At 49.2% G+C, this 22177-nt stretch overlaps 1 protein-coding gene and 1 pseudogene across 4 annotated transcripts in view; one reads left to right on the top strand and one right to left on the bottom strand.

Annotated features, from left to right (window-relative positions):
- The first annotated feature begins 619 nt into the window (after positions 1-619).
- Positions 620-6619, top strand: LOC137152333 (CMP-N-acetylneuraminate-beta-galactosamide-alpha-2,3-sialyltransferase 2-like; annotated as a pseudogene).
- A 3742-nt stretch (positions 6620-10361) lies between these two features.
- Positions 10362-22177, bottom strand: part of ERGIC3 (ERGIC and golgi 3) — a 71665-nt gene continuing 59849 nt past the window's right edge. For 2 of the 4 annotated variants that reach the window (XM_067546877.1, XM_067546878.1), the window contains 4 exons: positions 19133-19197; positions 12991-13127; positions 11663-11718; positions 10362-10810 (listed from right to left, as the gene is read on the bottom strand). In XM_067546877.1, coding sequence (XP_067402978.1) covers positions 10731-10810; positions 11663-11718; positions 12991-13127; positions 19133-19197 — 338 coding nt within the window. In that variant the 3' untranslated portion in view covers positions 10362-10730. Of the gene's footprint in view, positions 10811-11662; positions 11719-12990; positions 13128-13786; positions 13874-19132; positions 19198-22177 lie in introns of those variants that run through there. The other 2 variants (XM_067546879.1, XM_067546880.1) reach the window with 2 other exon arrangements.

Genomic DNA, 22177 nt, shown 5'->3' with positions numbered 1-22177 from the left:
CACAGGGTGGGCGCTGTCTCCACCTCTCTGGCCCACAGCACTGGAGGCTTTTATCTGGATTTAGGTGCCCGACTTGTGGTTCCAAAGTTTGAAACCTGCAGCCTCTGTGCTGCACTATCTCAGCACAGACTCCATTCCAGGTGTGGTGTGAGCCTCACACCCAGTCTGCCTGTGGTGTAACACCACTGCAGACAATGCAGTGAGCCCTTTACATCTTCTATACAGGTCTCACCTCCTCCTGGCCTCAGCCTAGCCAGTGCTGTCAGCCTCTGTCCTGAGTACTCTGTCTGCTTCTTGTCCTTGTTATCAGCATGGGATGGAGAGAGCCAAAACCCAAAAAGAGTTGTGGGAGACAGGTGCCAGGCTGAGCTAGCACCAACTTGTGCTAGAAACCTGCCATGGCTCCTGTGTGTGTGCTGATATGCTGCCCCTTCCTTCTGTTCTTTGGGCTCTGCAGATACTCAGGAAAAGCTCCTGTTTGTCCAGTAAGAGCAGGAAAACCACGACTGGGCCCTGGTGCCCACAGCTGCCACCCTGAACACCACCCCTGGGCAGTGGGCCTGTCCCCATGGAACATTCCCACCAAAAGCTCTGCAGGGAGGTGCTGGCAGAGTGAAGGATGCTGTGCAGGAGGACATGGGCTGCTACAGCCCTGTGCATGATGCCTTTGCTGTGGAAGGTTTACCAGTCCATGTGCCCAGGGCAGTCTGCCTCCTCCGGGAGCCTTGGAGACGCGTCAGGGCCTGTGGACATCTCAGAGGCCAAGCCCTGTGGCTGTGCCAGCTGTCTTGTGGAGGTCAGCACATCAGCCTGGTTTAACGAACGCTATGACTCAGCGATAAGCCCCCTGCTGATGGTGCACACTCCTGAGATTGCCCCGGACATTCTGCAGTGGTGGCTGGTGAGTCACAGCAATTGAACCAATGCCGGCCCCTCCTACTGGGGCTCCCCTGGCATGGGTGGGTAGCGAACAATGAGATGCTCTGTGCCCCAAGGTCTGGCTCCGTTGTAGGACTAGTCCCATGAGACTGGCTGTAGCAGCTGAAGAGGCCCATGGTGGGGATAGGAAAGTGGCCGGATGTCTGCCTCTCTGCGCGGCTTCCTGGTGGGGATGGATACTGAGCTGCCGATGGCTATGGGTGCTTTCCCCGTCCCCAGCAGCTGTCCAGGCAGAGAGCCTGCTCTGTGCTTCCCTGGGAGGGATCTTTGCTCCTCTCACCCCCACATGGATCTGCCGAGAAGAGGAATTTGGGGTGGGAAAGGAGAGTCCCCAGCACACCTACCAGCTGGTCTGGTTTTCTGGGCAAGCTGCTCAGCTGCCTCTGCTGGTTGTGTCTGTGCTCTGCACACAGCTCCTTTGCTCTGAGCTCCACCAAGGGCAGTTCTGGGGCCCCATGCACACACAGAGGGGCAGCTTCAGGGAGTAGCAAGGGGGCCAGTGAGCTGATAAGACAGGAGCTTGCACGCTCTGGCCTTGTCTTCACTAGGTGTTAGCTCACTCAGAGTCACTCACAACGTGTGAGACCAGGCTGCTTGGAGTGTTCCCACAAGGTCACAGATTGAGGGACCCCTGGGCTTCCCAGTGGCATGAACTCAGCCTGATAGCACACCTGGCCTGGCCTGCACCGGGTGTGACAGCTCCTCACGTTACCAGCTGTCATGGAGCCCCAGGATCCAGACCTGGATCTGTCTCTTGGAGGAACCCCTTCGATGTGCTAGACTTGACGCGGTCTCACTCTTCGGGGCAGGCCACACAGCCTCACAAGACTGAACCTCTGGGGCTTCAGCCCTACTGCATCATACCGGGAGCAATGCAGCGAGTCCAGCTGAGACAGCCCTGTCTGCTCTGCAGGGATTAATGCCCCTAGCAAATACATACAGTGATATTCAAGCAGTAGTTTCCAGACAGTCAGATTTATTAGTCACCTGGCACACAGCATGGGAGGGCCTTAGGTGAGCACAGAGTCATGAGAGTAAAAGCGCAGTCCAGTCTGCTCAGCCCAGAGCCCCAGCCACGCTAGAGTGAACCCTATTTTCAGGCTTGGTGTGTCTCAATCTGACCTTCTTTGTCAGTTCCCAGGAGAGAGACCTCACAGCTTCCACCAGAACCCCACCTCATACCTCCTGGCCTTTGCTCTTCAGCTGGGGTCTCTGCTCCCCTTCCATTTTCAGAGGCGGCGAAATCCAGGAGTCACTGGTGCTTGCATTGTTTCTCTGGCCACCTTGCTGATTTGGGTCAGTTTCAAGCAGTTCCTTATGACTCCTCAGTCCAGCCAGACGGGGCAGTGGCACACAGACCTATGTCCCTTAGTCTGCCCTGAGAGCAAACACAATTCATATCCCCTACTGGGGAGCCATGCAATGTATCAGTGGAAACTGAGGCGCACATCAGGGTCATATAAATTATTTTTAAAATTCCCACTTCATTACACCAACACAGCTTCTCCCCAGCGGCGATGCTCCTGTGTGGCCAGCAGAGCACAGCTGACAGAGAGACTGGGCAAAGCTGCACAGGCAGGGAGGGTAGGCTTGCTCCAGCTGCTGAAAACAGGCGGTGTAACTGGTCCCTGCAGAGCCAGCATTGCCTGCTGGGCATTGGTTCCGTATCTTTTCAGACATGCCAGAGCTTTGCTCTTGCTCCTTTAGACGCTGCAGAGCTCACAGAACAGTGCCCAGCTCCATGGAATAATCAGGCACATGTTTGACATTCTCCCATCCCCAACCATGGGAGCCCGGGACATCTCCCGCTGCAGGACGTGTGCGGTGGTGGGGAACTCCGGGTGGCTGAGGGGCTCCCACCATGGGCAAAAGATCGACTCCCACCACTGGGTTTTGAGGTGAGTGGGACAGCCAGCTCACCCCCTGCTCTCCATCCACTGCTCCAATGGGCCCCAGCCCCCTGCAGCTGCTCTGGTCGAGCAGGGTAAACCTGGTGCCATATAAATCTTGGCCCACGGGCCTCGGGTGGAGCCCCCGGCAGAGACATGGGACCCTGTCCTGCCCCGGGGTGTCTCATGGCATTGGTCCCTCCTAAGGCGCAGTGAGGAGGTGCCAGCACTGCGGCCAGGCCACCTGGTATTTGTATCACCATTGCCCACTGCCTTCCCTTGCAACGCCGTGTGGCAGCTCGTCTGGGAGCTGCTGGAGGAGGACAGGGCACAGGTCTGGGGCTACGTATGAATGTGAAAACCGCCAGCCTGGTCTGGCAGCCTCAGTGAGCTCTGGCCACAATGAAGAACAGATCCAGCTCCAAGCCACTTAGCCCCTCCCCTGCCTATCCTGCTGGCCAGGACGTGTCCTGTGCTCCAGCCCACCTCCTGACCATTGCAAGCCACAAGCCTCCTCCCGGCCAGGACAGGCCCAGAGCTCCCAGCCAGTCAGGGTAGGTCTGAGTCATATCCTGCCACTAGCTGGCCAGGGCAGGCCCCGGGCCCCGCCCCCACCCAGCCGGCCAGGGAAGGCCCCCTTGGAGGCTGGGCGTGCTGGGTCCTGCCATGGCTGGCTGGGGTGTGTGGGCGGCAGCAGACTGAGCTGTACTCTCTCCTCGTACCCCAGGATGAACCAGGCCAGACTGCAGGGTTTGAGGAGGATGTCGGCACGAGGACAACGCACCACTTCATGTATCCAGAAAGCGCTGTGGACCTCCAGCCAGGCGTCCACCTGGTGCTGGTCCCCTTCAAAGTCCTGGACCTGCAATGGGTGACCAGCATCTTCACCACAGGGCAGGGGCAGCTCCGCTAGTGAGCATCAGCCTGGCCTGGCAGGGCGGGGGCAGGAGCCTTCGAGGGCAGCGTCCCTGGCAGCAGGCTCTAGGCAGGGCTCATTTTCCCAGGGAGGAGGCTGCGTGTTCTCTGGGACCCTGGGGGTTTCCCAAGGGGCAAGACGGAGCCAGATCAGTCTTAGGACAGTGGATCCAGTGTGCCCACAAGCACAAATCCTCACAGGAAATGGGGCAGAGGGGACGCCCAGGTGCCACGGACTCGTGGAAGCTGGTTCACACCTTTGTCCAAGGAGGGGAGTCCCTTAGGATGAGGGCTGGGGAGTCCCCAAGGCACTGACGCCCCCACCTGACAGGCTAGTCCATGGGAGGTGGCTTCTCCATCTCCCACAGAGTGCACAGTGGCCATGGGGCTCAGCTTGGATCACCGCACCTCAGAGGGGGCAAAGATCAGAGCAGACCAACAGCTGCTTAAAGGGGGTTGAACATTTGTACAGCCCCCAATGGCAGGATCAAGGCTCATGTCTGCAGCTCTGGGGTCCAGGGCTGGCTCCGTGGCCCCCCGGGCATCATGTGACATGCAGCCTCGCTCCTGCGTGTGGTGACGAGGCCGCTTAGCACCCGAGAAGGTTTGCACAGGCAGCATCCTCGGCCGGGTGGGCTGGAGCGGTGCTGGGTGGGGACAGATGAAGCCAGGCAGATGTGACTGAGGACAGAGCGTTGCACTGACCATTATGCCCATCCCTTTGTAGCACGCACAGAAGAGTCAAACAGTTCATTGAAGCCAACCGCAGCAAGGTAAGGGCTGGCTGGGGCCACAGCCAGCACCACCCACCTGACGGGCGGGACATTTGCAGCATGATGTGGGCCAGGTCTGCGCTCACAGTCCCAGATGGGGGCTCACTGGTATAGGCTAAAGGGCACCCACTGCGTGCTAACCCTGCCAAGGCAGTGACACACATGTGTCAGCAGTGAGCAGGGTTGGGAAGGCTGTGCGTGCCAGGCTGGGTAGGATGATGACAGAATCTAACAGGCTTGGTCCTGCTCTGTTCTTGCCTCTCAGGTGCTAATCGTCAGCCCTGCCTTTCTCAAATACATCCATGACAAGTGGACACAGCACCATGGGAAATATCCATCCACTGGCTTCACAGCACTGCTCTTTGCCTTACACACCTGTGATCAAGTGAGTGGCAGGGGGTGGGGGCTGGGGACAAGAAAAGATTGAAGACAGATGTCCAGACGCTGTGATCAGAGGCGTGGGAAGCAGATGCCAGGTTCAGCTGCCATGCTGGTGCTGAGCCTACAGGCGGCCAGCTCACACAGCACCTCTGCTGCTGCTTGCTGCCTGTTGGCACCTTGCTACTCTTGTTTGCCTCTACCTCAAACTGCAGCGTGGTACCCGGCAGCGCAGCTCCACGTGGTACCTGGCAGCTCAGCTCCGCATGGTACCTGGCAGTACAGTGAGGTTTCCGGGCAGCGCAGCCTGCCCTTTACTGCGGCCTAGAGCACCGTGAAAGTAATTTTTTAACTTTTTAAAAAAATTTTGGGGCAGTTTCTTATTTCATTCTAGCCATTAAAAGGGTCAGCTTATTTCTCTTTATTATATTTACATAATAAAATACCTCAAATACCCCCAGCCATCATATTCATCTCAGGGAGCCCCCACATCCTCCCATATATATTACCCTTCCCACCACTGCTGCTCAGCCCCCCTCGCTACTGGGGCGTTTGGGCTGGTGGGCCAGGTGGGGGTTGCAGCATGCACCTACCTGCACTCAACCCTCATTGGCAGCTCCTAGCCTGAACCAGGCGCCTCGCTCCAGGGGTTGTGCTTTGATGCACAGCGTTGCAATGCCACTCCAGTTTGGCTTGCTCCGTGACCCAGCAGACTGGGAGCCACAGGAGCTGCTGCCGCAGTGGTGCCTGGGGTGGGGATGGGGCGGGTAGGAGGGTGTTTCCTTTTCAGTGGGTTTTTTCATGTCCTTTTTCATTTTTTTTTTGCGACTATAAAACCACTGACGTCGTCGGCTTGGTGTACAGGTGACAGTGTTTGGCTACGGTGCCGACAGCAATGGGAACTGGCACCACTACTGGGAAGAGAATCGTCGTGCTGGTGCCTTTCGCAGGACCGGAGTGCATAATGCCGACTTCGAACACACCCTCATCAAGAAACTGGCAGCTGAAGGCAAAATCTCCTTCTATAGCTAGCTAAGGGACTGCTCCAGTACCTCATCCGCCTGTGCTGCCTGACACAATCCCCAGGCATGCAGCGACACTCCCAGGGCTCAGGGAATGGAGCTGACCGTGGTTGCAGCAGAATCAGTTACTTTTCAACATTAGATACTGAAAATGAATCCTCATTTCTTTCACCTTTCTTCCCCGAGAGGGGACAACTGTCAGTCTATCCAGGCATACAGCCCTCTGCTGAAGTCAATCATTGACCTGCCCAACATCCCAGGAGGCTGGGCCAGGCCAATATCCCCATTGGACAGCTGAGAACGGAGGCTCAGGGAGCCCAAGGGACTCGCCCAAAGTCACCCAGGAAGGCTGTGGCTGAGCAGGGCCGTTGCTGAGGAGAATCCTGCAAGGAAGCCCATTGCTGCAGCTTTTAGGGGCACCTAGGACCTGTTGGCTAGTTACTTTGAATATGAATGAGCGATGTGGAGCTGAAGAGTTAGTCACAGGGCGGTGTAAGGTTTTACAGGGAGCCCCTAAGTCAGATGTATGCAGAGTAATTCACTAACCGGAGACATGGGAGGGCTTTACCAAGCACCAGTAGCCACCAGTCATCAGCACCGTGAACTGTATGGCTGGGCATTTACGAAGGATTTACGCAGCCAAACTAGAACTTAGCATCTTAACGCCTTGATGTGAAAGCAGCTCACCAGGCAGTGCCAAACCTCAGCCACGCGGGGGGGGGGGGGTGTTGGAGGGCAGACATGTCTCTGACTGAGCATGTGGGGGGGTTATGGCCCATGTTCCTCACAAAGTGCTGCCTACTGAGCCAGATGCTAATTAAGTGATTGCAAAATCTACAAGCAGGGCGTATACAAGGAAACCAACAGCAAGGTTTGTGTGGGAGTTGTGGAGAGGGCATCCTGCTTTAGGCCACCAGATTGTTCAGGTTGAGCTGGCGGGTGCAGACACACACCTGGGATCCTGCCCCGAGGCGACAAACTGACACTGAACTTGGCTCCTGAAAAAGGCTCACAAGTCAGGCCTGGCGGAAGGCCTTTGGATGAGTATTGGCCATAAGACAGGAACGTTGCTTGTTACGTAAGGCTAGGTTGGTAGACCACACGTTATGAGTTTACATGCGCCCATTTGGCTTCTACCCTGTTATTTGCTGTCAGTTGAATCTCTATTGTTTCTTAAATAAACCTTTGCTGTTTACACTCCACCTACAGCTAAGTGCTGTGTGTTAAGTGGAGCAGGTCCCAGATCTGCAGTGGTAAGCTGTGGCTATGCCAGCTCCTTGGATGCAGTGAATCTGCAACTGTTGCGAATGTCCAGAGGGCGGATGGACACTCCAAGGGGCGCTCCAAGGACTCAGGCTGCGTGTGTGCCTGTTGCTAACCTGCAGAGCAAAAGAAGACCTGAAAACTAGGCCTAGAGGGGCATGGTCAGTAGCATCAGAGCTGCCCCCTGGCAGGCACTGATGAGGCTTCCCCACACTCAGGACAGGTGGTAGTGAGGGGCCTCCAAGCCCTGGGTACCCTGGAAGAGTCAAACAGAGCAGGCAGCTTTCACTGGGAGCTGCTGGTTTAACTAGGGCCATACAACTGCACAGGGTTCATCAATTCTAAAACCAGCAGGGCCAATTGTGATCATCTGGTCTGACCTCTCATATAACACAGGCCAGAGAACAGCCCCACAATCATTCCTGGTTAAACTAGAGCAGATTTTAGAAAAAACATCCAAGCTTCATTTAAACATTGCCAATGATGGAGAATCCCCCACCTTGGTAAACTGTTCCAAAGGCTTCTTCTTTGACTATATGCAGCCGGGTATTCTTCTTCAGTGTGTGCACCCAGCGCACTGGAGTCCAGGAACTTTGCCTAGCAGTACCCGTGGGGGTACCGTGGGACTCAGGCCTCGTGGCCAGGAATGTGGGGGGCAGGCCTCAGACAGAGGAGTGCAGAGGATTGTGGGGGGGGGGGGGGGGGCAGGAGGCAGACAGGGTGCAGGAATGTGGAGGCAGGCACCAGGCAGAGGGATACAATGCAGGGAATGTGGGAGTGGGGGGCAGTATGGTAGAGGAGGAGGATGTGTTTGTCCAGTTACAGAGGGGGGTAGAAGATACTGGAAGAGCATGGAAAGTGAATATGAGTGGGGCACAGCCCGTCCTGTCGCAGTAGGGAGGGGGCTAGAAAAGGCTGAATAGCAACTTGCCAGACCCCAGTGGCTAGGAGAGGGTAAGTGGTGAACAGAGAGCCCTGCATCTGTGTGTATAGTTGAAGGGGAATTTGAACCTCTGATGATCCCATGCTGTCTGGGGGCAGGAGGATTCAAGATTTTAAGATCTGATTCATGGTGTTTGAGCACTTGGGGTTAAGAATAATGAGAAATGTGGTGGTGGGATTTTGCCATGCACAACCTCATGCTATAGGAGAGGCAGAAAGTTGACCTCAGCAAGAGGGGAAAGTGGCATGGGGGGGAATCAAGAAAAAAAATGGAACAGGCCCAAATCTGTGACTTCCACTAGCCCCGTGATAAATGTACTTCCTGCTGGAACTTGCCAAATGTCACACGTTGCATGGCACATGCATTTGACAGGTCTGTCACACCCGTACATAGAACAACTATTCTAGACAGAGCTGGTAGCTGGTCCATGACACAGACCGCATAGCACTTCCTGTTGTAAGACCTTGTTTTCAGTTGCATCTATGTTGCTAAACTTCAGCCATTTGGGCTGAAATTTTCCATGCCATGTATCTACCTCAGGTTTTCACTTAAAAAAAAAAAAAAAGGTTTAAGCAAAACAGTCCAACCATTTCTCAGAACAAGGCTAGGGAAAAATATTGTTCTTTCCCTGCTAAAAATATTCTTCCAGCTGTTTAGTTGAGACTCTAGCAGCTCCATGCTTTGGAGCAAGAATTTGGCAGGAGGGTTGCCCTTGTGTCAGATGTGCCTTTTGCAACCCCTATAAAAATCCACCTGAATTTGAACAAAGTACGAGCCCCTGAGTTAGTTCTCACATACCGTTAGGAGTTTGGCAGCTAAATTCTTTGAAAATTCTGTGCACTGACCCTGCTCCAGGCGAGGGCTGGAGAGACAGAGTAGGACTTTCCTTGCAATTGCTGCTCCTAGCTGCTGGGTGCTGTCTCCCCTATGCTCTCACTGGTCCTCCCTGTGGGTGCTCAGGCAGCCTGGAATAGGAGGAAGCAGCCTGACTGGGGCAAAGGGGGGGGGGGAGATAAACTGGGACAAGAAGAGGCTGGAGGGGACAGGGTAGAAGAATGCAGGCTCCTTTGAAATTGGAATAGTACCAAGGATTCCTGAATGTCAACATTCTTCTGCTGTCAGTCTCTCCTTGCCTTCTAGTGGCTGATCCACAACAGGATGACAACCTACTAGTGCTGCAATAGGTTACTCTGTGTTGTGGATGTAAAGGTTCTAACCCTGCAGATGAACCATGGGGGGAGTTCACTTGGTTCCTCAAGATGGCATTTTTATTTGTTTGCTTTTTTATAATGTAGGGAATTACATTAAAACTCCTACATTACATGAACATTAAGGTGACAAAGTCAAGCACTCAAAAGTTAGGAAATACCTGAATTCAGGGTGCCCTCCCACTGGAGCTAAGGTGCCTTAATGGTGCATTTCCATACCTTGAACAGATCTGGACTTCTTTTAACTTAAAGCTTAACTCTGAATTTCATGGGCTGACGATATTTGGTTTGGGGATAATTACACCATCCCTGTAATGTATTCTACACTAAATTACTACTAGATGCTCTCAAACTTGACTCCATCTGGATGTACCCTGTTATAATTCCACTTTGTCCCAATGTCAGGCCTGGATCCCTAGCTTTATATTGGTGTTCGCAACTGTTTTCAATTTAGTATCATCTGCTAGTTTTGTTAACAGGCAGTTTGGTCAATCACTAACGCAAATGATAAGAACAGATTCAACATGTCAACCTGCCTGCATACTTTGCCATTCATCATTATCTTTGTGGTCCTTCAGACAGTTTTCAGTTCATGTACCAGTTTCGGATCAAAGTCAATTAATCAATTTAATAAATTAATTGAGTTACATTGAGTCACTATACCAAATGCTTTACTAAAATCCACAGATAATGTATTTTATTACAAAAGGTAAGGATATGGGGTGTGAAAATATGATCCAATTTAAAAAGTTGAAGAAACATTTTTAAAAACAGCCACGATTGGTCTTTTACCAGCATAGATCACTTTTCTTGCATTGAAAGGGCAGTTTTGAGCATCCTTACTGCTTGAGTTTTGAAATGCCCCATGGCAGAGATTTATCTTGTAACCAAATCTTGTGTGCTAGATCTTACCTTTATTGCCTGAGAGATTCTATACGGCAAGACAGGAGGGGACAGCACATTTTGACAGATGTCTGATGCTGTATTCTGTGAACACATTTGTAAATATTCTTAACAAAGGAAACAGCTGCTGGGGGGGTGTTGCCAGAAAGTTTATTTGATGGCAACTTTAATCCATTCAGCGTCTCATGAGAGGATGCTGCTCCTCCTGCAACAGTCTCAGGAACAATTCAACAGTGATGGACATGAAAGGCTGCACACGGAAGGGTCTGCACAGCCTGACAAGATGGCTAATGTAAAATCCTCACAGGAACAAGGTTTGAGCTGTCCCATCCACAAATCAATACCAAACAAAGCCCGAAAAGATAGTGATGGAAGGATGGGTAATGCTGTCTGGCAAGCACAGGTATCTTCTCTTTGCACAGTCAGGGGGTCACTTGTGTCTTGAAGGATTTGTTTAGCTCCTCTCTGCAAGCTTCACAGGTGCCACAATTACGTATCTACGTTGTCTTCCCAAGTTCAATTTTCTTCTGAATGGCACGAGCAGAGTGATAGATCATGGAGTCAATAAGTCCTGCCACTGAAAGAAGAAAAGAGAAGGATCAGTGCAGACATTCCACAAAGCAGAGAAGAAAATGCTTTATCATATGGGACGAACATAGAACCCTTCTCTCAAGAGCAGATTCCAGCTCCATAGGACAGAGAGCAGAACCCGCACAGCTCCTGGAGAGCATAGAGACCCTGACCACCTCAAGAGACAAGACAGAGGTGATTATGTGTCTCGGGACAAAGATCATACTCACCAAGACAAAGATGACAGATGTCAGTTGATGCATGCACTGAAGAACAGAAAGGTGCAGCAAAGATGAAACCCCGGCCCTACAGAACTTAAAGAGCCAGGATTCCAGAGCACAAAAACAGGACCGCTCTCTTTGACAGATGGGCTCCTAGCCCTGTGTGTTTCATTGTGCGTATTTATTTCCAAATCTATCTGCATATTCTGAAAACCCCAACTACCCTGCTTAGAACAAGACAGAGATCCATTTATCAAAAGGAAATGCTTCTGGAAAGCTTTTCCCAGGTCACATATATTTTCTAAACAAGAATGACTCAAATGTATAGTAAAAACAGAGATTCTGTAATATTTCTTGAACTTTGTTACTATTTGAAATAGAAATTTTGTGTAAAGTCGGCTTCTTTTCATACTGCCACTTATGCTGAAATTAGACATTATTGTATTTAAACTTATACTGTGAATTGGATCCTTGTACTAGATGGACTTCCATTCTAATGATTATTTATAGCTCAAGAGGGTGGGCTAGGCACCTCAGTGAAGGCAAAGAAAGCACCAAAGGAGCTTCAATCCACATTTTAGACCTAGTATGAGCAGGGTGACAAGCTAGAAACAAAATGAAAATAAAAGCTCTGATACCTGTAAATACTCCTCCAATAATGGCACAAACTCCTGTGAGGAAGTGTGTAAAGGGCCTAGAGAGAGGAAAACAGGTTGAATAATCTCCATGAGCTCAGGCACCATGATGACAGATCAATTCCTAGACAGACTGCTTGCACGTCAGGAATATATATGAATACATTATGTTTATATGAATATAAATTAAACAAAAAGGAAGAGCTTGAAGGTGAAGAAAAATGAAATCCCAAAATCCAATCCATCCAGCTCTGGGTTGGATTCCGCCTCCACCATCCAGGCTGAGCAATGTTGTACTTTGCAAATAGGCCCACTGATTTCAATGGCACTACTTGCGAAATGATATACTTACCTTAAATAAAAAAGCTCTTCATCCCAAATAATTTACCATCAATGCCTATCCGCACTGACAATGCAGAACCACAAACAAAACAAATCCAAAACCAACCAACCAACCAAAACCCCATGTTAATAAGTGATTAAGATGGAGAACCACGGAACTTAGAATATTACAAAGCTAAGTAACATAAACTCAGCCACATTGCATAGCCTGCTTGTTTGAGGGTATATATTAAACAAGGAGCAATACACATACTTAATTTACTATGTGCAGTCGCTAACAGAAATAGGAACAGAAACTACTACATATTGTGTGTGCAACACAACTAAAATAGGAACCTTGGCTTTCAGTTTGCTGAATTCTGTATGATTAACGTCTCGATCTTCATGTTGCATTAATGCGATTGTTTGATATTAACCCCCACCAATATTAACGCTCTTGCTCTTTTCTGCTGTATTTCCGCAGCTGCGTAAAGATAAAAGGGACTTTGCTGCAAAACAGCATCACAAAAGTCCACTTACCAAAACAGATAACATGCAGAATAATACACTGTGTTCTGTGAATGTGTCGATTAATATTCTTAACATAAAGGAAAAAACTGCTGGGGGTTGTTGCCAGAAAGTTTATTTGATGGCAACTTTAATCCATCCATCCCATTCCATCGTAACAGAAATGCTGTGAATTCTCCTTTCATCAGAACACTGATTTAAAAGCATGGCTACATTAAACAATACACCTTTGCACCATCTGGTTGTTTTATTTGATGAATACTGGTTAGGAATACTTGGTGTTTCACCAATATAGCTGCCTGTAATAAAATAACTAATGAAAACATCACAAAACACCGATTTCCTGTACTCTGCATGTCACCATCACTCCAGGCCATACTATAAAATCTCAGGGAGCCTGGAGACGCTCGGCTTATATATGTAGTGGCCTCCCAGATATCTCCCAAGCAGGATGAATGAAGTGAATAGAAACACCCCCATACCTGTGTTTCTCTGTAAGTTTCACCATCATGGGAGACAGCTCATAGAGCACAAATACACCAGGCAGGCCCTGATCTCCTATTAGCCCGTTGGCTATTTTCTCATGCCGGGTAACTGAAAACTGATTAGTCCTCACCACCTAGCAGGAAATAAACATGGGGTTAATGAAGTAACTAAAAGGAGGAGTGGTGTGGAGTGCTCTTTGGAGCCTCTGCGGATGGACCCCTGCACTAGAGAATGCCAGGAGGGGCACTCCCAGTCCTAACCCAATTTCACTGAAGACGACACCCTGCAGGGTCCTAGAGAGCTGAGAGCCAGGAGCGAAGATGAGAGTGAGCCATGCACAAATCCCCAAGCTCTTAACGATTTGTTTGGTCCCTAATGATGGTGACAGTGGTGAGGAGCACAAATTCTCCCCTCCCTCCATCATCTTTTGAACCTCCCACAGTTCCTTCTTGACTGTGGTCAGAGAGGGAGCTGCCTGTGTGAGCTGGGCTGCTCCCACCACTGTTCCAGCACTTCTCCAGCCCTCAGCTTTGCCTGCTCAGGTTATTTTCCCCATAATGCTCCTCTCTGCCTTCCAGTTTTGGATTTTTATTCTGGTGACCCTTTGGCTTCCAGGTTGCTGGTAGTTCCTTCAGCCTTCGGAGGCTGTGGGGGAACCTTGGTTCTGTTTCTGAGCTTACAGCTCTGGTCCTCTTGCTGCAGAGAGTCAGCATTTCAAAGCCCTGCTGTCTCTCAAGGCCTCAGTTCTTTTCTGGCGCACTCTGGTGATCATCAAATGTTGGATCTACTTGCCTCGAGCGTTTTCTTTCCTTGTTCCCTGAGCCAATGTCATCCTCTACCATGACCCATCGGGGTTAGAAGACTGCCTTCCAGCAAGACCTACATGGCAGAAAGATGTCTCTCATGTAGGAAGTATTCACTGCTTCCTCTGCAGAGAGGCGGGCATGCTGGGTGGGAATGTTGGCAGAATTCAGCCTGTGTACTGAATCATTATGGCAGCGGTTCTCAAACTTCATTGCCCTGTAACCCCCTTCACACAACAAAAAACTTACGACATGACCCCGGGCCAGGGGGGGACCAAAACCTGAGCCCCGCTATGCCGGGCAGGGGGGCCAAAGCCGAACCCTGGGGGCTTCAGTCCTGGGCAGGGAGGGGGGTGGGGGGAGCCTGTAACTTGAGCCCCACTGCCCAGGCTCTGGCATCAGCCCTCAGCCCCAGCAAATCGAATACCAGCCCTGGCGACTCCATTAAAACAGGAACCACTGCATTATGGGGAATGTTTCTAATTGTGCCTCAAGGCTTCTTAGAGAATCGAGTGAGTTCAGCATGAGCCTAGACTGCAATGCTTCAAAAGGAGAAACCCTTCAAGGGTAAGCCTGAGCTAACTTTGACTACACCCTGCCAGAATTCTGCAGCGGTGCCAAACCCAGCCTCCCTCCTCAGCCCAGGGGCATAGCTTCACACAAGCGCTGTCTATCTTCAGTCCAAAGCAGGGAACAACACTATGGAATGACTCCCCAACACCCTCCAGGTCTCAACATTTCAAGTTAGTTGCAGCAAGCTCCTGCTAAATGGATGAGACACCACCTAGCTATAAGGAGCATCAAGAGATGACAGAGTGGGAGACAGCTGCCGTCCTCTGGCTCATCACTGCAGGAGCCCCTGGGCTAGTTTTACATAAAAGCATCCCGTGTCCCCTCTCCATACAGAGTTAGGATTGGGAGCTTGATCCAGGGATCCTCAATGTCCTTTAGATTGATCCTGTGTATTGGAATTTCAAGTGGGAGAAGGGAGGGGATGTTACCTCTGTCTATGATAACAGTGAAAATATTACTGAGGTACTGTGTCTAGTTCTCGTGTCCTCACTTAAAAAGGATCTTGACAAACAGGAAAGGGTTTAGAAAAGAGCTATGAGAATGACTCAAGGTCTGGAAAACTCATCTTACAGTGAGAGATTTCATTTATAAGGGGTAAAGTAAAGAGGAGCTTGATCATGGGTCTATAAATACCTACCCTGGGAGCGCTCTGATAACACAGGGCTTCTTGTCCTGCCCTCTGTGGCAAGAGAGAACAACTTTTCTCTATCTCTATCTTCTCTATCTAGCCTCTCAAGTATTTGATGACCGCTGTCATGTCCCCCCTTAATCTCCTCTTTTCCAAGCTAAACACCCAGTTCCTTCAGCCTTTAGTCATCTTTGTTGCTCACCTCTGGATCCTTTCCAGTACCACTTGATGAATCTTGTGGTCCCTTCTAACCCTATAGGTCTATGATTTTCTCTGTCTTCTTTATCCACTGAAATGAAGAATCTGGCCTCAGATGATCAGTCAGAATCTGGGCACCTTACTCTATCCCAGCAGAGGAGCCTCTCCTGATTGCTTAGCTCCTGATCGTGCAGAGCTATGCAGGTATGGTGCCTTGGAGCAGCAGTGAGTATTCTATGCACATGGTGTTTTTAGATAACAGATAATTATTGCCCTGCTAATTCTGGTGCTCTGAAGTTATCTCCTCTCAATTTGGAGGGGAAGTTTCTGAGGTGCTCTTCATATTTACATCTTGTGTTCATTGTTATACCTTTGAAGCACTAACTTTTCAATCATTTTGTTTCTGGGTTTGGTTGTTGTTCTTTGGCTTGCCTTCACTTTCAGTTATTCAAGAACTGATTGGAAGGTTCTCAGGGAGGTGTAAAACCATGAGTAGGGGTGTGGTTTGTATTCCTCCCATTACTGCTTAGGTTTAAGAAACCAAAAAATGTCTAATGCTCCACATGACAACCCATGAGGCCTGTAGCACCTACATAACAATGGCTCAGTTACTGGGATAAAGATACTTGCTCAAGTGCCTCCTGACTAAGATGCCATCTGAGGCCTTGCTGGGTACTGCAGTGTGGGTACTGTTTGGAGGACAGACCGACTCCTTGGAGAGACTCATGACTCACTGAGATAGTGAGCAGGAGCAGTAGGCTATATAGGAACATAGGAATCAGACCCAAGACCCATCTAGCCCAGTATCCTTTCTCTGACAGTGGCCAGCACCAGACCCTTCAGAAGAGGGTTTAAGAACCCCACAATGACCAATGTAGGATCATTTGTCCCCCACATTAGAACTCTTCCTGATTTCTAGTAGTCAGAGATTGGTTTAAATTCTAGTAGATAGAGATTGGGTGACCCTAGGCACCCATCTTCACTCCCTGCACACTACTGCAATAATATCTGTACAATATATGCCTTGTGAGTTATCGTAGGAAACAAATAACATACTGATTATTAATAGCATTGTACAATGGATGTATTGACATCATATGTGAAGTTATGAATTCCTTCTGTATGATGTTACTAAAACATGTTTAAAACAAGATGGCCTAGCCTAGGTAAAGGGGTTAAAGACGTCTGTCCTAGACACAGAAATGTAGGTTTACCTCAATTTACATACTTGCAGTAAACAAAGCCATCAAGCTAACCCAGCAGGGATTGTCCTGATTCTGAACTTGAGAGACAGAGAACTTACATGGCTCCTGTGCCTCAGAAAGACCCAGGAGACTGAATCCCCAAGAGGATTTCCTGACTTAGAAGCCAAAGACATCCTCTTGGGGATAGAAGGAACAGAAAGAGACTCCATCTTGTTCCTTCACCTTAGGAGACAAAGAAACGTGCTATTTGATCTCTGTGATGGGTCCTGCCCACGTGGGCCAATAAAAGTTGGAAAGGAGACTGTGGGAGAGAAAAACTATTTTGAGCAAAGAATGTATCTTGCTAGATTAAATTTTAGACTTCGATATGTCTGTTTTCACTTTTATTTGCTTGTAGCCATCTCTACCTTTATCCCTTTTACTTGATATTATTTAATCCATGCTCTTTGGTTAATAAACTTGTTTTGCTTTCATTATAAATCATCAGTGCTGTGTAAGTTCAATGAAGTGTGTACTTCTAGAAAGCTAAGAGGTTGGAGTGTTTTACTGTCTCTGTAAAGGCAGCAAACCTAGCACTATCTCCATGAGGGAGCAGCAGACTGGACCCTGATGAAGGATGATTTTGGGGCAAATTCAGGGCTGGAAGGGCACTAAGGTCAGCCTGCAAGAAGTAACCAGGTTGGGGAAAGCCAGGGAGAGGTTTGTGGGCTGCTGGCAGGCTGTTGGGGTCAGAACTCTGGACAAAGCTTCATAACCGCAAGACAGCCAGGGATACAAGGCAGGTGGCCAAACCCTGATTGGCTTGGGAGAACCTCATAACATTATACTGAAGTTCAGTGTCTCTTCCAAACTTTTTGGCAGCATTAATTATATTAACCCTTGATATTCTTGTTATCCACATAATGTCTAATCCCTTTTTGAACCTTGTCACATTCTTGGCCTCAACAACTTCCTGTGCAACATATTCCTCAGTCTAATTACACATTGTGTGACAAAATATTCCCTTTTATCAATTCTGAATTTCCCATTTTTCAATTTCATTGAATGGCCCTTTGTTTTTGTGTTACCAAACAGGGAGAACAGAAGCTCCTGAGCCACTTTTTCTAGACCATTCAGTATTTTATAGACTTGTATCTTGTTTCCTATCATACATCATCTTTCTCAGGAAAACAATCTTTCTAATCTCTCTTCATAGGAAGAGGTTTTCCAGGCTCCAAATCATTCTTACCTAATTGTGCAATATTCTGTGTGAGATGAGGTGACCAGTACTGTACATGGTATGCAGATGAGGCTGCACCATTTTTTTATATAATGTGAAAACAAATGATGCAGTTACCATATGAACTTCATTTCTGACTAATCATGTGACCTGGGCTTGACTCTATACATGACTTCCCTGCCCCTGAATTCCTGCCATTTCACTTCTCCAGTGAACACAAGTGAAGCTGGGAGAATGGCGTGTACATTAAAATAAGTTGATGGTGAGGTCTACTTTAACCAAAGTGACAGAAAAGCAAGATTAGGATTATTCAATCAGAGAACAATGGCCTGTCGAATGAAGTGCCTCATGGATTTGCCAGCAGTAAGGGGGACATCTAAATTAAGAACCAGGCCACAGGACTCCCTGCCACCATCACGACAATACAGTTAGGCATCTGACAGAGTCTACTGCTTTTAAAGGGGAGAGGGTTGTGTCCAGAGGGGCCACTTGAGGCCTGACAAGGTCTGCCACCTTCAAAGGATCCCCTCTGCTGTAAACTTTCCTTTTGGTGGGAATACACTGCATTTCACTTGGTTCCCTTGTAACCTGGGTATGGGGTGCTGTAAGGGTATGTCAGGGGTGTCTTTGCACAGTGAGGACCACATCTCAATAGGCCTCATCTTGTGGATTCCTTCCCTCCCCACCTCGACCATTCATTATTGCACAATATTCCTGTGGCACCTACACACTGCTGCAGTAATAGCTGTGTGAGTATCATCTGAAAGCTAATAATCGCTTACATGGAAATATGATGACCGCAAATTATACAGGGCATTTTAACTGTGTTCCTTCTTTTAAAGAGTGATTCCTACTGTCTCCTTCTGCTTGTCACTCCATCTCTCACTCCCATGTGCCCTGCTCCTCGCTCTCCCCCACCTAGTCCCATTTCTCCCCTGCACATGCTTTCTTGCAGCTCTTCCTCTCTACCTGCACCTACTTCCCTGTCAAGTCATCTTCCCTTCCCCTGGATATGGTGCCAGGTTCCATTTCCCCTTCTCCACCCACTCCTCCGCCCCAGTCATTCCTCTACAACTCATGGCTCCAGTCTTGCTAGTGGAGCTGGAGCATGGGGGCAGCTCCCATTTCCATGCCCACTCTCCTCCCTTTACGTAGCAGCAGCAGCAGCACCACCTAATGGGAATGATTAGGCTAGCTCCTCCTTCCCTCTTTTATGGGCATCCAAGCTTTTTCACCACGGACAGCCTGGAAAGCCAGAGAAGAAGCTGGAAGAAGCTGCTCAGATCCCCCGATGAATGGGACAGAAATGTTCAGAAAGAAGGAGGAACAGCAGGCAAGCGCTCTAGCAGTCACAGTTTGACAAGGCTCTACACATTCAAAAACAAGAGACAACTTAAAACAAAACTAATAAAGCACAGACTGCATCTAAACACAGGAGTGTTCCTGGGGTTGGGCCTGCAGGAAGAAACCAGCATCCCCAATGTATGTGCAGAGAAAAAAATTGGTGCTTACCTCACCATCTACTTTCATGTAGACTGTAGGGACCACTTTGACGAAGTACTGAAACATCATGGAAGCTAGCCGCAGAGGACAAAGACACAGTGTGAATAACCAGAAAAGACAAAGCTGTGTCCATTCTAACCTTCAATAACCCCCATTAATAAATCTCTCTTTTAAATGAAAATGCAGATACTTTCTACAGCCACTACAGACAGCAGAAGAAACAGTCACATCATTATAAACTACACAGATGTATTACAGGGCTGGTAAGAAGTCTGAATAACTATAGCATATAATAATATAATATGGAATAGCCACAGCACACAAAGAACATACAGAAAAGCATTGCCACACCACGACGTAGTCATGCCACATGGCATAACTATCATCTAGGGTGGCAGTAGAAACCTGAAGTTAAGTTAAAATATGCTGATCTTCTCTAAACAGTTAGGAACTTGCCTACCTGAGAGGAGAACTCTCTCTCCATGCCACCACTGCTTAATCTAGAGCCCCCTTAGTTTAAGCAGATGGGCCTGCTGGGAGGGCATTTTTCACAGAGGATACTGGCCACGGAATTTGGTTTGCAACAGTGCAGATCTGCTACCCCCTGGATACCATGCTCACTTGTTTCCCCACGCATTAGGTGAGGGTTAGAATGGAAGATCTGGGGCGGAAACAGTTCTCTCTGAGCGATGATAAGATGAATCACTAAAGGGTGAAGGAACTTTTGCGCATGTTTCTTTTAAATGTTTATAGGGCATATTTAAATTTTGGTCAATGGTACCTAGAGCAAAGGATTGGTGCTTGAAATACTATACAAATAAATCCCCACCACCAGCCATAGACTGTGGTCTGTTGCCACAGAAGAATTCTCAAGGCGCTTCCCTTTGAAGGAGGCCAGAACTAGTCTAGAAAATTCACCTTTAGGGCTGAAACTTTCCAAGCTTTGTCTCAGAGAGTGAATGTCAAAGTTCTCAGTGGAAGGGGTCTATTAGCCCCTTACTGAAACTTAGTGGGTCTTTTTGGTTGGCATCTTTTGCATAAGCGGGACCCTGAAGCAGACACCGCCCTCAGGGCTAGTAGGGAAAAGCCAACTCAGATCAGTCTGATTGACAGGGCGAGCAGACCAATGAGGGAGCCAGGAGAGTGAGGGGAGCCCCGCCCTCCGTGTGAGATGGAGCTGCCTGCCTCGGCGTGCCCGGGCACAGTGGGCCAAGCTAAGGACAAAGCAGCCAGCAGCTGGGAGGCCAGAATAGGAGCATAGAAAGCTGAGCTGACCCACAGCAGCAGAATCAGAGGGGCATCCCAGAGAGCTGAGCCGAGCGCAGCTGCACTGAGGCAGAGCGAAGCAGGAGCTAGGGCTGGAGCCGTCTGGAGCTGGGTGCGGAGGCCAGAGAAGGAGCCCAGGAAGCTGAGCTGAGCTGAGCTGAGCAGGCCCACAGTAGCAGATCCAGAGGGACATCCCATAGAGCCGAGCTAAGCAGAGCCGAGCACAGTTGTACTGAGCAGAGCAGAGCAGGAGCTGGGACTGGAGCCGTCTGGAGCTGGGTGCGGTGAACAGCTGGGGAGAGCGAGGGGGACCCTGAGAGTGTGTGGCTATTGCCAGAGCAAGTCTGACTCTCTACATCCCTGCAGCGCAGCCAGGGCCTGGACAGGGCCTGCGACATGTGACACACTGTGAACCCCCCTTACACGCCAGAAACTGTTTGTGGTGCCCCGTGTCAGGGGGCAGTGTTGGATGTTTTCCTTTAACCTCTCTCCTCTTTTCTTATTTTTTATTTGATTTTTGATTGCTGTTTAATAAATTGTATTGCTTTGCATTGTATGCAATGATCAGTGGGTCAGGGAAGTGCCCAGTGCTGAGTTAGTACCCGGAGTGGGGACACCCTAGCCCCTGCCCTAAGGGACCATGACAAGATTGGGGTGTTGAGCCTCAGGAATCCAGGGCCCAGCCTCGTTGGGGTTACAGGGATCCCACCACACAGGAGAGTGGGAGGAAAGACCTTGAAGTCAGGTGGGCCTCTGGATAAAGAGAGTGGGAGCAGGGAATCAGATCCTTTTGCTAGCCAACTCCACCGGGGTAGTGTGCAAGCCAGGAAAGTTCCCCACAATAGCGGGCCCATTCCCCCACTTACATTAGAAATCAGGAGTACTGGAGACAGCTATTCTGGAAGGAAGATGGAAAGAGCAGGGAGACTCTTCCGGTGCACCCCACAGCTTTTAGTCCCAAGCTATCTGTGGCTCATTGTGGATTATTTTTTGTGGGTTATAACAGAATTTCTCCTTCAGTACGGGCTGATGAATAATGCCCTGCTACAGAGAACGGCATGAAGAATTGCCCTCTTTCAAAATGGCTGCCATATCCCATTGTTTTCAAAAAGACTGAAGCAACATACTCAGGTAGCCATTTTGAGAAGGGAATTTATCTGCCTTCAGCTCAGTGGGGCTGTGTTCCTTATCACATTCTGATAGGCTAAGCAGCCATTTGAGGCCTTGTTTACATAGGAAATATGTTTCTGAATAACCAAGGCATGATTTAAACTGATATAGTTTACAGGTATAACTGCTGTGTGGACTCTTTTATTTTGAGTGTTATTTTTCAAGTTAGGTTGTGTTGAACGGGAAGGGGCTTATGCTAAATCAGAAAAGGGGCTCTTTATGGTGGCATACAAGTGTCCAAATGAGGACTTATACTGGTAGAACCATAAAGGTGCAACGTGTATAACTTACCTGTGCGGACACGGCCTAAGAGCTGCTCACTTTCACTCTTAGGTTCACTTTGGGAGGTGATGACCAGTTTGATCATTAATGATCTGGAGGATGGGGTAGATTGCACCCTCAGCAAGTTTGCAGATGACACTAAGCTAGGGGGAGTGGTAGATACCCTGGAAGGTAGGGATAGGATACAGAAGGACCTAAACAAACTGGAGGATTTGGCCAAAAGAAATATGATGAGGTTCAACAAGGACAAGTGCAGAGTCCTGCACTTAGGACGGAAGAATCCCATGCACAGCTACAGACTGGGGACCGATGGACTAGGCAGCAGTTCTGCAGAAA

This window comes from Emydura macquarii, unplaced genomic scaffold (genome assembly GCF_026122565.2).
Source record: "Emydura macquarii macquarii isolate MOO-44397 ecotype Brisbane River unplaced genomic scaffold, CSIRO-AGI_Emac_v2 contig_1170, whole genome shotgun sequence".
NCBI lineage: Eukaryota > Metazoa > Chordata > Testudines > Chelidae > Emydura > Emydura macquarii.
This window is presented reverse-complemented; position numbering and strand designations above follow the sequence as displayed.